Here is a 16,354-nt window from a genome sequence, read left to right as displayed (position 1 = left end):
AAAAGCATGCTATGGTCTTTTAGAAACAAAGCAAGAAATATGAATATCCAGAATTTCTAATTGCTCATCAAATTTCCTATTGGTTTCATATAAAATTTTCTTATTTATATATTTAAAGTAAATGAATTTTTAAAAACTACTTGTCGCATATCTTAAATATTTCTAATTTTCAAATGACCTTACTTCCAATGAAAAAACTATGACAACCATCAGAAAATCTGCAATGAACAGGATTATTGAAGCATGATGATTGAGATGAGAGCAATAAGCACTTTAAATCTAAATATATCACAAATATTAAGGGCTAAGTAGCTGATTAAAAAAAAAGAATGTGGGGTGCTGGGAGCCGTGGCTCACAGCAGGGGGGTAGACTCCTGAGCTGTACCCCGGGGAGCACCAGGCACAAAGTGGGGGAACAGCGGGGGACCTCTGCCAGAGGGAGCATGTGGAGCCCAGCCCTCAGGGTACTCAGCTAGCAGCTTGGTCTTTCAGCAGACCTGGAAACAGAAGCAGGCAGAACCAGAGCCCGAAAGCAGGAGCCCCCAGAGCATGAGCCCATTGAGCTGAGGGAGGGGAGTGAAGAGAGAGCAACTGCTGAGCTCTGTCCTCTGCCCCTGGAACAGGACTCTGGGGCTCTGACCACATTCAGATCCTGATCCCAGTTTAGGTCCCCCCATAGAACAACAGGGCCCACCCACCTCGGCCCATGACAGAGGGGGGCACTTATGGTCATTCACAGACCAGGAGGGAGGACAGAGCCTCACACACTGAGACCCTTGTGGGAGTGTCCCAAAAGCTCAGGAAGCACCCCAAAACCAGGCCCAGGCTGGGAAAATGAGCAAGCAGAGAAATAAGAGGAAGACTATTGAGAAATGTTATGCAAATGAGCCCAAGAAGGATCAAAATAGTCTGATGATGAGGAAGAACAAGCTCCTGGATCTAAAGACTCCAAGAAAAACAGAAATTGGGCTTAGGCTATGACAGAGCTCAAAAAAGACTTTGAAAATCAAATGAGGGAGTTGGAAGAAAAACTGGGAAAAGAAAGGAGAGAGATGCAGGAAAAACATGAAAATGAAGTTAGCAGCTTAGTCAAGGAAATCCAAAAAAATGCTGAAGAAAATACATTGCTAAAAACCAGCTTAGGTGAAATGGATAAAATAGTTCAAAAAGTTATTGAAGTGAAGAATGCTTTAAAAACCAAAATTGGCCAGATGGAAAAAGAGATAAGAAAACTTTCTGAGGAGAACAAATCCTTCAGACAAATAATAGAATTCAGGGAGACTGATGAATTTACCAGAGATCAGGAATCAATACTTCAAAACCAAAAAAATGAAAAATTAGAAGAAAATGTGAAATATCTCATTGAAAAAACAACTGATATGGAAAACAGACTTAGGAAAGATAATTTGAAAATTATTGGAATACCTGAAAGTCATGATCAGGAAAAGAGCCTTGACATCATTTTCAAAGAATTACTACAGGAAAATTGCCCTGATATTCTAGGAGCAGAGGGCAAAATAGAAATGGAGAGAATCCACCGATCCCCCAGAGAAAGAGATCCCAAAAAACCAACCCCTAGGAATATTATAGCCAAGTTCCAGAACTCCCAAGTCAAAGAAAAAATATTACAAGCAGCCAGAAGGACACAGTTCAAATATCGTGGAGTTGCAGTCAGGATCACACAGAACTTAGCAGCAGCTACATTGGAAGCTTATAGGGCTTGGAATACAATATACCGGAAGGCAAAAGAGCTTAGAATGCAGCCAAGAATTAACTACCCAGCAAGGCTGAATGTCCTCTTCCAGGGAAAAACATGGACTTTCAATGTACCAGGGGAATTTCAAATGTTCCTTTTGGAATGGCCAGAGCTGAACAGAAGGTTTGATCTTCCCATACAGGACTCAGGTGAAACATGGAGATTGGAGGAGAGGGGGAAAATATGAGGGATTTAATGATGATGAACTGCATGTATTCCTGTATAGAAAAATGACACTGATAATACTCATATGAACCTTCTCAGTTAATAGAGCAGGTAGAGGGAGCTTTTATAGTTGAACCACAGGAGAAAGCTGAATTCGAAGATAAAATATGGTGTAAAAATGGAGTCAATAGAAAAAAAGGGAAATGTAATGGGAGAAAGAAAAAGGAGAGGGGGAATAGGCCAAGATATTTCACATAATAAGATTTTTTTTATTACAATGAGCTATTGTAATGATATGGAAGGGGGAAGCAAGAGGGAATGAGGGACCCTTTGCTCTCATCAGAGATGGCTAGGAGAGGAAACAGCAAATATACTCAATGGGGTATAGACATCTGGAGTAAGAAGGAGGGGGGAGCCGGGGGAAAGGGTAGGGATGTGAATAAAGGAGGAGAGGATGGACCATGAGGGGAGAGTGGTCAGATATAACACATTTTCTTTTTTTACTTCTTGCAAGGGGCTGGGATTGGAAGGCCTGCACAGAACCATAGGGCCAGGTAGATTCTGGGCCTAAGGGGTGGTATGGGGGCTCAGGGCTTCTTGGCCCCAGGACCAGGGATCTGTCTGCTGTACCACTTAGCGACCCTACAGCAGAGTCAGAGTGAAAGGAGAGAGAAAATATAGTACATGGTAGTGAAGAAATAAGAAAGGAGGGAGTTGCGATCAGCAATGGCAACGCTGGAAAAATATGGAAATAACTTTTGTGATGGACGTATCATAAAGAATGTGATCCACCCGTGACAGAGTTGTTGGTGTTGGAAGTACATTTTTTGTTATTATTATTATTTGGGGGAGGGTGCAGGGCAAGTGGGGCTGGGTGGCCTGCCTGGGGTCACATAGCAGGGTGATCTTTGGGTGTCTGGGGCCAGATTTGGACCCAGGTGCTCCTGGCTCAAGGGCCAATGCTCTGTCTGCCACCCAGCCAACATTACTATTATTATTATTTTATTTTATTTTGGGTCTTTTTTTTTCTTTTTTGGTTTTTGCAGGGCAGTGGGGATTAGGTGGCTTGCATGTCACATGTCTGGGTGATTGTTGGGTTTACAAGGCTGGATATGGACTCGGGTGCTCATGGCTCCAGGGCTGGTGCTTTGTCCATTGCACCACCTGGCCATACCTACAATTATTACTATTATTTTTTTAATTTTAATTTTTTTTTCTCTCCCCCTTACTTTTTTTCACCCAAGCAAGTCTATCTATATTCGTGGGGGGAGGGGTATTTTGTTTACTTGTAAACAAGAATATTTTATTAATGTAATAAAACATTTGTACAAAATAAGAAGAAAAAAATAAATTTAAAAAATACAATGTGTACAGTACAGTACATAAATATGTGTTACCATACATAGTAACCTACTACAAATATGTTTGTATTATACTGAAGTATCAAAAGACCAGGAAGCAACATAATACAATGGAAAGAATTCTAGTTCCTGCTCTGCCCTAAGTTCCCATTCAAGGAGCCTTGAAAATATGAGTCTCACTGAAAAATCTTTACAGGCTTTCCAGTTTATTACAGATCAATAATTATTACTTTGGCCTCATTAATACAATATTTCTAGATTTATGCAATAAGAATTATGAAACTATGGAAAATTATCTTACCTCCTCCATAAGCAAATTTCATCTTCTTAAAAGATGGAAAACACTCTTTATAAATCATTGTTATCAACTACAGATAAGGAACACAGACATGGTGGGAGAAAAGGTAGTTTAAGAAAGTGTCTTAAAGTAATTAGACCTGTTTTCTAAAGTGTTTTCCAGTTCTAAAAATTATGATTCTATCCACATTTCTATTTCTACATCTAATACATGATGATAATGAAAAAGGTTTTCATTGAAAAATACACTACAGGGGGCAACTACTAGATGGTTCAGAGGAGCATCAGCCCTGAAGTCAAGAGGACCCAAATTCAAATCTAGCCTCAGACACTTATTACTTATTTGACTATGTGACCTTGGAGAAGTCACTTAACCCCACTGCCTTGCAAAACTTAAAACAATATATATATATATATATATATATATATACATACATATATATGCATATATATATATATACATATACTGTTTACTTGGAAATCAATCAAGTAGACATAAGATTTAAGCCAAAATTTTTATCATATTTTTGTAATAAATTCAAAATGTGTCTATGATCCTAATTATCAAAGATTTTATTCATTCATTCATTCATTAAAAATAAAGGGGAAAATCCTTGCTATCAAATTTTCCAAATAAAGGTTTGGTATTAAAGATATAAAAAATGTTTTAAAAAAATATATGCCTACATAACTAATATTAAGGGAAATACACAGCAAAACAACTCTGAGACTGACAAACTGACTAAGATGACAAAAATGGGAATATTCAAAGTAGCAAGGTTGTAGAGAGAAATAGGCACACTAATTTATTGTTAGTGGAGCTGTGAATTAATATGATCATTCTCGAAAAACATTTAGAATTACACAAATAAAGCAACTTAAAATGCTCAAATCATCAGACCTACAGATTCCAATGCTAGGCATGTACCTTGACCACTGGAAAAAAGATTCCTTTTACACTAAAATATTTATAGGATCACTTTTTTTCTATAAGCAAACAACTAGAATCAGAGGTATATCAATTGAACCTATCTATTGAGGTATAGCTAAACAAAATATGAATATAATGGACTAAGAAAAACGATGAAAATAACAAACAGAGAGAAGCATGGAAAGACTAATATGAATTGAATTAGAATGTAAATTTAAAAGTAAATTTAAAAAAAAAACGACAGCCATCACAAAACAAACTAAAAATAAAAGTGTAAAATAAAAAAAAAACAACCTTGATCCCAAAGGAGAGAGGTGAGAAGACTACTTCTCCCATTTCCTTGCAGAGGTGAAGGTCCACAAGAGTGGAATATTGCATATATTTTCTGGTTTTTCGTTATATTGATCAGTATTGCTGAATTTTTCTCTTCTCTTTTTTCTTTTTTAAAAAATGTCTTTTAAATTTTAAAGAATGTTCTCTGAGAGGGAAAAGAGGAGGAATGCAAGGGAAATTTAGCTATTTCGTAAACAAAAAGTATCAATGAAATTTATATTAAAAAGAAAAAAATCACCATGTTAGAAATGAACAACACAAAGAGAGCTTTAAAATACATTTAAAGGAACTAAGACTATAATGAACCACAAGATAGATATATTTAATTTCATCCTAAAGGCATAACTAAATTTACAGATTTATTAGCTTTATCTGCATTAATTACCCACTGTTATATACTTTTATGGGATTTTTTGAGGGAGGGAAGTAAATATTTAAAAATAGAACTTGTTAACACTTAAAAAATGCTACTGAACAATCTTAAAGGTAAGAGTTGATTAAAAAGAAGAAAAAGAAAGTCTTCTAGAGCAATGGTTTGAAAAACTTTTAGTAAGGAAGTCTTTGATTTTATCAGAAGAAATTACCTTGTATTTTCCTTGATCACAGCCACATAATGTGCTCTCCATGGTGTAACTTCTCTGTACTCCTATTTCCCTCCATACAACAACACGGGCTGTAGATTGTTTGGACTTTTCCACTACAAAGCTGCAGCTGCTCATGCAGAAGGCTGGAGCAGTATGGCTCAATATCTTAGGCAAAGTCTGAGAAAGAAAATCAGTGACATTTTTCAAAATTAAATAAAATCATAAATAAAATCCTGCCTGCCCTGTGACTCCTAAATTGCCCCACTATGAATTCTGGATTTTCTGCAGAAAAGAAGCAGCTCAAGTAAGAAAAATGTAAACTTATATAGCACTCTAGGTATAAATTTTAGTTTATAAAAATCCAGTAAGGTAGGAAATAAAAGATATTATTTTTCCAAGTTTGCCAAAGGTCACAGAGCTTATATATGGCAAAGTCAAACTGTGAAGATAGATCTTCAGATTCTGAGTCTGAAGCTCTTTCCGGGATTCCTTCTGTTGTTTTTCAAATAATTTGGGGGAACAACAGGAACCTCAATTTTAGATGTTCCAGAGACAAGCATTCTAATTCAAATCCGTACATAAATTCAATAGCAGAGATTATGTTAATATGGTAACTGTCATTAAATTAATATATATAAGAGCATTCTACAAATAAGAAGAAATTTTTAACAAGTTTTGTCAGATTCCAAATTTCCTTAATAACAAAATAATATTGCTGCATGAGGTAAAGAATTATTCAGACATTAATGTATAGTTGATAGAGTTGTGAATTGAACTAATCATTCTGTAAAGCAACTTGGAATTATGGCCAAAGAGACATAAAACCATGCCTACCCTTTGACCAAGGAATACCATTACTAGGACTGTATCCTAAAAGAGGTTAAAAAAAAAAAAGGAAAGGACCTATATGTACAAAAATATTTTACAGCAGCTTTTTTTTTGGTGACAAAGAAATATAAATTGAGGGGATTCCTATAAATTGGGGGAAAACTGTGGTATGTGATGAAAAATCTGGAAAGACACACATGAGCTGATGCGAAGTGAAACATACTGTATACAAAGTAACAGTAATATTATAAGATGATCAACAGTTAATGACTTATTTTCTCAGCAATATAGTGATCCAGGACAACTCTGAAGGATTTAAGATGAAAAATGTTATCTATCACCAGAAAACTGTCTGAATATAGATTAAAGCATACCTTTTTTTAACTTTTTTTATTTTTCTTGATTTTTTTCATTTTTGGCAGGGACTGAGGGGGAGGATTATATTTGTTCACATGATTATAGAAATGCTTTGCATAGCTATGCATGCATAAATCTATACTGAATTGCTTTCTTTATGAGGCAAGGTGGGGAAGGAGGAAGGGAAGAAAATTTGGAACTTAAAGCTTTGAAAACAAACATTAAAAATTGTTTTTACATTAAAATGAGAGAAATAAAATAATAAATTTTAAAATTTTAAAGAATTATTCAAAACAATTGATTTTACAAAAATTAAAGGGAAAATGAAGTTCATCTTTTAGAATAGGTCAACCAAAAACTAATAATGTAATCATTTTTCATCTTTACTATCCTTAAAAAAATATGTAACTGAAATCATCAGTACAAGAGTCTCTATTTATGAGAGGATTTCAAGTTCCTGGTTAGGAATATTTATTTGCAAGTCACTCTTATTCCCTCATGAGTTTTCATTTTGTCCAAGTTCTGCATATGCCCTGGCAAAAATGAGAATGAAGATAGGGATGATATATTGTTATATACTGCTAATTAATCATAATATTTATTCCATAGCAGACTAATTGCTAGGGGAAAGAGAGTAAGCAGACCCAAAGGAGTCTCACAAGTTCCCTTTTTCAGAAATATCTACACAGCACTTCTTAACAATTACAGATTTGATTCATTCAACAACCATTTAGATGCTAATAGCATCTACTATGTATAACATACTAGTCACTGGGTATTCAAAGACAAAAATGAAACTGTTTCTGTCTTTGAAGGTTTTACATTTGACAAGAAAGAGTTAATAAATACATCTAAGTAAATAAAAAGTATACATAATGTAATCTCAAGAGGGAAAAAAAATTAACTGGGAGAGTATACCAGAAAAAGCCTCATGTAAGAAATGGCACCTAAGTTCTGTTTTATTTTACTATTTTTGTAATAGAACCCTTGGATAGTTTGGTGAAGCCTACACTCCCCTTCTCAGAATAATGGTTTTAAATATTTAAGATGAAATACATACAATTGTCAACTTACAAAGAAAACCAATTATGTTGAAATAAGGATGTAATTTTTTGCATCCAAAGTTCATGTACACCTTGAAATCTTGTACACAGGGGGTTTGTGGAGACCAGTTAAGAGTTCCTAATTTGAAGGACACTTAGAATTCTATAAAGGCAGCAGTGAAGGAGGAATATATTCCAACACATGCAAAGACACAAGACAGGAGTTGTCCTATTATATTCATGGAACTGTGAGCAGTCCAGTTTGATTAGAAAAGAGAGGATGAAGAGCAACAATATGAAATTAGACTGGAAATATAGGTAGAAATCAGATTATAAAGGACCTTCAATGCCAAACTGAGGACTTGAGACCATAAAAATCTAATTCATATACCTAGACTTATTAAGCAACTACTACATTAACATAGGATGAAGGTTATAACTGAACACTCAATTCCCATTGAATGTTGATAGGAGCCTGATGCCTTCCTCAGGCATGTAAAAGCAGAAAATTAAACTTTCTTAAACATAAAAAACCAAAAGTATGCTATATAGAACAAGTATATTATTTCCAGAGCTCATTAAGAATTTTTGTTATTCCTGCCCTAGAGATTACAGTGAATGACATTCCTTTAAAATTCTGAATGGTGCCTTTCTTATTTGCCCCTAGAAGTGAATGTTTTTTTTTTTTCAGAAAAACTGAAGAAAGAACTGCATGGCAATCTGACAGGGGAGTAGTGAAAAACAAAGATGAAAAGATTTCCTGCAGAAAAGCCTGGGTAACAGTGACTCCTAAGATAACTGAAAATCATAAATCCATGGTGAATTTTCATGAGAAAGATTCAACGAATCTGAAGAGTATGACCAGGAGGCAATAGCTCCATAGTGAATCTTTAAGAAAAATCTAGAAATCTTAGACACACATGAGAGGGTTGGAGTTTTTGAGTCTTCCTGGTTATTTTATTATCCTAAGCCTCATCTGGATTTTCAGATGTTCATTCAATTTCATTCTTGAATCTATTTTAAAAATCTTCATTGAATAGCTATTTCACATGCACAGCATTACTTGATCTTTCCTTGAATGATTCTTCTTTTGCTCATTTTCTAGGGGATAAGAGGTAGGGGTAGAGGAGCTGAAGAAAGAGAAAGAAGTAAAGGGAAAGGAAGAAGAAGAATGAGATTTTAGGCTCTTCTACAAAGCGGAGAATATATGAACTTTACAGAACTTACCCTGTATCCCATATCTTCAACCACATCACAAGAGGCAGCATTATCATTAGTATGCCACACAGTCTCCTTGATGCTGCAGCCATACATAAAAACATTTTTCTTTCGAGAGTGACCATGATAATCACAGTAAACCTACAAGTGACAATAATATATTCAGAATATGTTAAACATTATTAAAATACAGGTAAAAATCCTTAAACTTGTTCTGGAATTATATTTCTAAAGTTATATTTCCAAAATTATATTTCTAAAGTTAAGTTCATTAGAGCTACAATTTAACACTAAAGTAAAACCATTTCAGAAATTAAAATTCAGGTTTGGGAGGACTTAACCTCTGGAAAAGTCAATATGCAGATCAAACCATAGCTTCTACTCAATTTTTGAGCTATTTAACTATTTTATATAGATATATATATATATATATATATATATGTGTGTGTGTGTGTGTGTGTATACATATATAATATCTATATAGTGAGATATACATGCATTTATACATATATGTTAAATAGCCATATAGACATACATACATACATACATAGCTATTTAACATTTTTCTCTAACCAATTCTATTACAATTTTAGTTTGGAAAATGAGTTTACTGTTACCTCAAAGGTTTAATGAAGTTTTAATTAATCACTTAATACAGAAGCAGACATTGAAAAAAATAATTATAAAAATATAAGATTAGCATTTTAAAAATGAAAAAAGACAAATTTACGAGCTGACTGTATACCCTTAGGTGAAGCTTTTCTATCTATTCCAGAAGTAGTTTAAATAATCTAAACTTTAATAAAGCAGAAATATTTTATTAAAATTGAAAGGCAGGGACATCTGCCAAGATGGCAGAGAGAAGACAGGCACAGTGCTAATGTCTCCTGATCTTCCCTCATATATAATATGAAATAAACCTCTTAACAGAAATCTAATCTACAAAACCCATAAAGAGAAGCTAGAAGAAGTACACTTCAAGATTTGTCTTCTGGGATCATGGGTGAGCCCAGGCACAGAAGGTGGACTTTGCTAGGAGCACAGGACAGGGTGAGAACCTGAGAGTGGGACTACCCTGATCATCATCAGGGCAGAACTGGCCTGAGAGCAGGACTGGCCTGAGAGCAGGACTGGCCTGATCAGCCACGTGGGAGTGGGACAATTAGGGAGCAGAGGCATTGATTAGGGCACTGACAATCTAGAGCTTGATGGCAGAGCTGTAGGGTGAGTTCCAGTGTAGAAGAGTTGCAGACATCAATCCCTGGGCTCCTCTAGTGTGGAGGAACTCAAGAGTTCATACCTTTATTTCAGCTGAAGCCTCTTCCCAGAACAAATAGAATTACAGCCCACCTCTGCTCCAGGCCCAGGTGTGAGCAGCAGAGCTGACCCAGCTGTGAATAGGGAGAGTAATTACCTTGCCCTAGGGCAAAACCCACTATTGTTCAAAGATAAAAGCATTCAGCAGCTTCAACCACACCTTCAAGACCAAGGGAGAGGACCTCAAAATAATAAAGTCACAGACACTCCAGAGAAAGCAACCAACATAGCCTACAGGCCAGCCTACTTGACTTTACTAAACCCAGTGAGTAAAGCCTCTAGGGATCTCAACACCAAACTTCTGTGAACCAACCCATCATCAACACAAGGTCTTGGGAAAATGAAGAAAGGCCAGATGATAGGAGGGTCCATACAGAATTTCCCAGAAGGAAAAGACCATAACTCAGAGAGACCTAGAAGCTTTGAGGAGAATATGATCTAGTCTCCAGCACAGAAAGACTTCCTTGAAGAAATCAGGAAGGAGTTTAAAAATCAATTGGAAAGGGGGCAGCTAGGTGGCATAGTGCATAAAGCACTGGCCTTGGAGTCAGGAGTACCTGGGTTCAAACCCAGTCTCAGACACTTAATAATTACCTAGCTGTGTGGTCTTGGGCAAGAAACTTAACCCCATTTACCTTGCAAAAAAAAAACCTAAAAAAAATCAATTGGAAAATTTGGGAGAGAAAAATTAACACCTTGCAACAAGAAAACAAATCCTTGGAAAAAACTGAACAAATGCAAAATAAAAATAATTCTCTCAAAACCACAATTGGAAAAATGGAAAAAGTTTTCAAAAATAGAACTGACCAACTGGAAAAGGAGTTGCAAAAGGTAAAGGAAGAAAATTCTTCTCTAAAAAAAAAGGAATGGAGTCCATGGAAATAATGACTCCATGAGACAGCAAGAATCTGTTAAACAAAACCAAAAATAAAAAATAAAAAAAAATAGAAGAAAATGTAAAATACCTTATCAGCAAAAACTACTGACCTCAAGAATAAATCAAGAAGGGACAACCTGAGAATTACAGATCTTCCTGAAAACATTGAAGAGAAAAAAAAGCCTGGACTTAATATTACAGGATTTAGTGATGGAAAACTGCCCTGATATCATGGAACCAGAAGGCAAAATAGTTACTGAAAGAATACATCGATCCCCTCTGGAACAAGATCCTAAAATGAAAACATCAAGGAATATTGTGGCCAAATCCCAGAACTATCAGATAAAAGGGAAAATCCTGCAAGAAGTCAGAAAGAAACAATTCAGATACCAAGGAGCAACTCAATTACTCAGGAGCTGGCTGAATCAACATTAGGGGATCCAAGGGTTTGAAATGAGATATTCTGAATAGCAAGGGAACTAGGAATGCAGCCAAGAATGCACTACCCAGCAAAGCTGAGCCTTCTCTTCCAGGGGAAAAGATGGACATTTAATGAAATGGGAAGCTTCCAACATATCATGATGAAAAGACTAGAACTAAAAAGAAAATTTGGGCATCAAACAGGAGGCTCAAGAAACACATGAAAAGGTTAAAAAAAGGTTAAAAAAACCTGCTATCCAATAAGATGAAACTGGCTATATACCCACCTGGGAGAAAGACTATCATAATTCTTAAAAATTGTAACTCTATTAGAGAGAATATACTTAGCCAGAAGTGATGGTCACTCATGACTTATCTGTGAGACTGTTATCCTTGAAACTGGCTATATCCCTGCCTGGGAGAAAGACTAATAATTCCCAAGAACTGTAACTCTATTAGAATATACTTAGCCAGAAGTGATGGACACTCATGACTTTTCTCTGACTGACATAAAATAATTTAAAAACAATACCTCCTTAAAAGGGGGACAGTAAGGAAACAGAAGGATGGAGGAGACTGAATAGGGTAAATCTCATTACATTAAGAGGTACAAAATACCTAATGTAATAGAGGGAAAGAAGGATGGAGGTGAGAATGACCTGAATCTTCACTTCGTCATACTTGGCTTAAAGTTAAATTACACACAGATTCAGTTAACTTAAGAAACTTCAAGTATTAAAAGGGGAAAAGGGAAGGGGGGGACAAGAAGGGGGGAGAAAAAGGGGAACTAACAGAATGAAAGAAAGGAATAAAGGGAAAAGGGAAAGGGGAAAGAAAGGGGAGGGGTGTGATATAGGAGAAAGAAAGGGGAGGCATGTAATATAGGAGGGCAAATACACTGAAGGTGGCAGTATTCAGAAAGAAAATACTGGGGAATATGGCTAAAATGAAAATAGAGGAAAAATACAAGCAGGGGGAAGATGGCATGGAGGGAAATAAAGAGTTATTAATTATAACTTTGAATGTGAATGGGACGAACTGTTCCTTAAAATGTAAGTGAATAGCAGAGTGGATTGAAAACCAGAATCCTACAATATGCTGCCTACAAGAAACTCATTTGAAGCAGAGAAAAACATATAGAGTAAAGGTAAAAGGCTGGAGCAAAATATATTTTGGTTCAGCTGAAGCAAAAAAAGCAGGGGTAGCAATCCTTATCTAAGACAAAGCAGCTGTAAAAATAGATAGCATTAAAAGAGACAAAGAAGGAAACTATATCCTCCTAAAAGGTATCATAGACAATAAAGTAATTTCAATACTGAATATGTATGCACCCAATGGTATAGCACCCAAATTCTTAGAGGAGAAGTTGAAAGAGCTACAGGAAGACACAGACAGCAAAACTTTACTAATGGGACACATCAACTTACCACTCTCAGATTTAGATAAAGCTAATCATAAAAATAAACAAGAAGGAAGTTAAGGAAGTAAATAGATTATTAGAAAACCTATATATGATAGACTTATTGAGAAGCTGAAAGGGGATAGAAAGGAATATGCTTTTTTTCTCTGCAGTACATGGCACTTACACAAAAACTGACCATGTACTAGAACATAAAAACCTAATGATCAATTGCAAAAGGCAGAAATAGTGAATACATCTTTCTCAGATCATAATCAAGGAAAATCATATGAAATATTGGGCCAGGGAGATAAACATCCAGAACTGATTGGAAACTTAATAAGCTCTTTTTAAAAAAATGAGTGGATCAAACAACAAATTACAGAAAGAATTAATTATTTCATTCTAGATAATGAGAATAATGAAACAACATACCAAAACCTATGGGATTTACTCAAGGAGTCTGTCAGGGGATATATTATATCTTTAAAGGATTACATGAATAAGTTAAAGAAACAGGAAATCAATGAATTCTCTAAAAACAGAGAAAGAACAAATTAAAACCCCCCAATTAAATACCAAATTAGAAATTCTAAAAATTAAAGGAAAAATTAATAAAATCTAAAGCAAGAAAACTAATAAATAAAACCAAGAGTTGGTTTTATGAAAAAAAATAATAAAATTGATAAAGCTCTGGTCAATTTGATTTAAAAAAGAAAGAAAACAAAACTGTTAGTATTACAAATGAAAAAGATGAACTCACCACCAATGAGGAGGAAATTAAAGTAATAATTCAGAATCATTTTGTCCAACTATAAGTCAATAAATTTGACAATCTAAGTGAAATGGACAAATATTTACAACTCTATAAGTTGCCCAGGTTAAATGAAGAGGAAATTAAATACCTAAACAATGCAAACTCAGAAAAAGAAACTCAACAAGCCATTATTGAACTCCCTAAGAAAAAATCTCCAGGGCCAAATGGATTCACAAGTTAATTCTATCAAACATTTAAGGAGCAATTGGTTTCAAATTTATATAAATTCTTTTTGGGTTTTTTTTTTTTTTTGCAACACAAATGGGGTTAAGTGGCTTGCCCAAGGCCACACAGCTAGGTAATTATTAAGTGTCCCAGACTGGATTTGGGTTTTTTTTTGTTTTGGTTTGGTTTGGTTTTTTTGTTTAGTTTTTTGCAAGGCAATGGGGTTAAGTGGCTTGCCCAAGGCCACACAGCTAGGTAATTATTAAGTGTCTGAGGCCGGATTTGAACTCAGGTACTCCTGACTCCAGGGCCTCCACCTAGCCGCCCCCTCAATTCTATATAAATACTTTGGAAAAATAGGTGAATACAGAACTCTGCCTAACTCTTTTTAACACACCAATATGGTGCTGATACCTAAACCAGGAAGAGTTAAGACAGAGAAATTAAATTATAGACCTATCACTCTGATGAATATAGATGCAAAAATCTAAAATAAAGTCTTAGCAAAATGATTACAACAAGTTATCACTAGGATAATACACTATGACCAAGTAGAATTTATCCCAGGAATGCAGGGTTGGTTCAATATTAGGAAAACTATTAGCATAATTAATTATATCAATAAAAAACCTATCAGAAATCATATGATTATAGCAACAGATGTTGAAAAATCTTTTGACAAAATACAGGACCCATTCCTACTAAAAACACTAGCGAGTGTTGAAATAAATGCATTTTTCATTAGATAATAAGCAGTATCTACCTGAAACCATCAACAAGCATTATATGCAATGGGGATAGGCTTGAGGCATTCCCAGTAAGATCAGGGGTGAAACAAGGATGCCCATTATCACCACTACTATTCAACATTGTTTTAGAACTGTTAGCTTCAGCAATAAGAAAAGAAAAAGAAATTGAAGGAATTAGAATTGGCAAGGAAGAGACAAAATATTCACTCTTTGCAGATGACATGATAGTATACCTACAGAATCTCAAAAAATGATCTAAAACACTACAAGAAATAATTAGCAACTTTAGCAAAGTTGCAGGATATAAAATAAACCCGTATAAATCCTCAACATTTCTAAATATGACTAGCAAGATACAGCAGGAAGCCCATTCAAAGTAACCTCAGACAATATAAAATACCTGGGAGTCTATTGCCAAGGCAGACTCAAAAACTTTTTGAAAACAACTATAAAACACTTCTCACACAAATAAAATCAGATTTAAATAGCTGGGCAAACATCAACTGTTCTTGGATAGGTCAAGTTAATATAATAAAAATGACAAATCTACCAAAACCAAACTACCTAATTAGTGTCCTACCAATCAAAACTCCAAAAATTTACTTTAATGAGTTAGATAAAGTCGTAAGTAAATTCACATGGAGAAATAAAAAGGCAAGAATTTCCAGGGATTCAAAGGAAAAAGTGCAAAAGAAGGTGGCTTAACCTTACCAGATGTAAAATTATATTACAAGGCATCAGTCATCAAAACTGTCTGGTATTGGCTAAGAAATAGAGTGGCAGATCAGTGGAATAGACTAGGTGCAACAGCAGGAAATGATTACAGTAATCTGCTGTTTGATAAATCCAAAGAGTTCTTTTGGAATAAAAACTCTCTCTTTGATAAAAACTGTTGGGAAAATTGGAAGTTAGTATGGAAGGAACTTAAATTAGACCAATACCACATACCCTATACCAAGATAAGATCAAAATGAATACAGGATTTAGACATAAAAAACAATATTATAAACAAACTAGAACATCACGGAGTAGTTTACTTGTCAGCTCTACAGAAAGGGAAGCAGTTTATGACCAAAGAAAAGATGGACAACATCACTGAAAACAAACTAGATAATTTTGATTACATTAAATTAAAAAGTTTTTGCACATACAAAACCACTGTACCCAAGATCAAAAGAAATGTAGTAAATTGGGAAACAATTTTTATGACTAATGTTTCTGACAAAGGACTCATTTATAAAAAATACAAAGAACTGGGGGGGGGGGGCGGAGCCAAGATGGCGACAAGAAGGGATCAAGTCTTAGGCGCTCTCTGATAAAACTTGAAACTAAGGACTCTAACTAACCTTTCAAGAGACAGAACCCACAAAGGGACCCAGTAAGGCAGTTCTCCTACTCAAGGTAACCTGGAAAATAGCAGAAAGGCTCTGCTCCCCGGGGTCAGAGGGGCGGCCGCCAGAGGGGTGGCCCGCCAGAACGAAAAAACTTCAGCCTCCCAGAGGCAGCCCCAGAGAGCTGTGAGCTGTGGCTCACAGCAGCAGGGGAGTCTCCTGAGCTGCACCCCAAGGAGCACCGGGCACAAAGCAGGGGAACAACGGGGGACCTCTGCCAGAGCAAGCACGTGGAGGCCAGCCCTCAGGGCACACAGCCAGCAGCATGGCAGCCCAGATCCAGGAACAGAAGCAGGCGGAGCCGGTAAGCAGGAGCCTCCAGGGCATGAGCCCATTGAGCTGAGGG

At 35.7% G+C, this 16,354-nt stretch overlaps 1 protein-coding gene across 7 annotated transcripts in view; it reads right to left on the bottom strand.

The window, feature by feature from the left end:
* AGTPBP1 (ATP/GTP binding carboxypeptidase 1) overlaps positions 1-16,354 on the bottom strand; it is a 235,238-nt gene that overhangs the window by 82,782 nt on the left and 136,102 nt on the right. For all 7 annotated transcript variants that reach the window (XM_074196612.1, XM_074196615.1, XM_074196616.1 and 4 more), the window contains 2 exons: positions 8,883-9,014; positions 5,428-5,604 (listed from right to left, as the gene is read on the bottom strand). In XM_074196612.1, coding sequence (XP_074052713.1) covers positions 5,428-5,604; positions 8,883-9,014 — 309 coding nt within the window. The remainder of the gene's footprint in view (positions 1-5,427; positions 5,605-8,882; positions 9,015-16,354) is intronic.

Source organism: Macrotis lagotis, chromosome 8 (assembly GCF_037893015.1).
Source record: "Macrotis lagotis isolate mMagLag1 chromosome 8, bilby.v1.9.chrom.fasta, whole genome shotgun sequence".
NCBI classification, from domain to species: Eukaryota; Metazoa; Chordata; class Mammalia; order Peramelemorphia; family Peramelidae; genus Macrotis; species Macrotis lagotis.
Note: the sequence above shows the minus strand (reverse complement) of the source record. Positions and strands in the feature narration are given on the sequence as shown.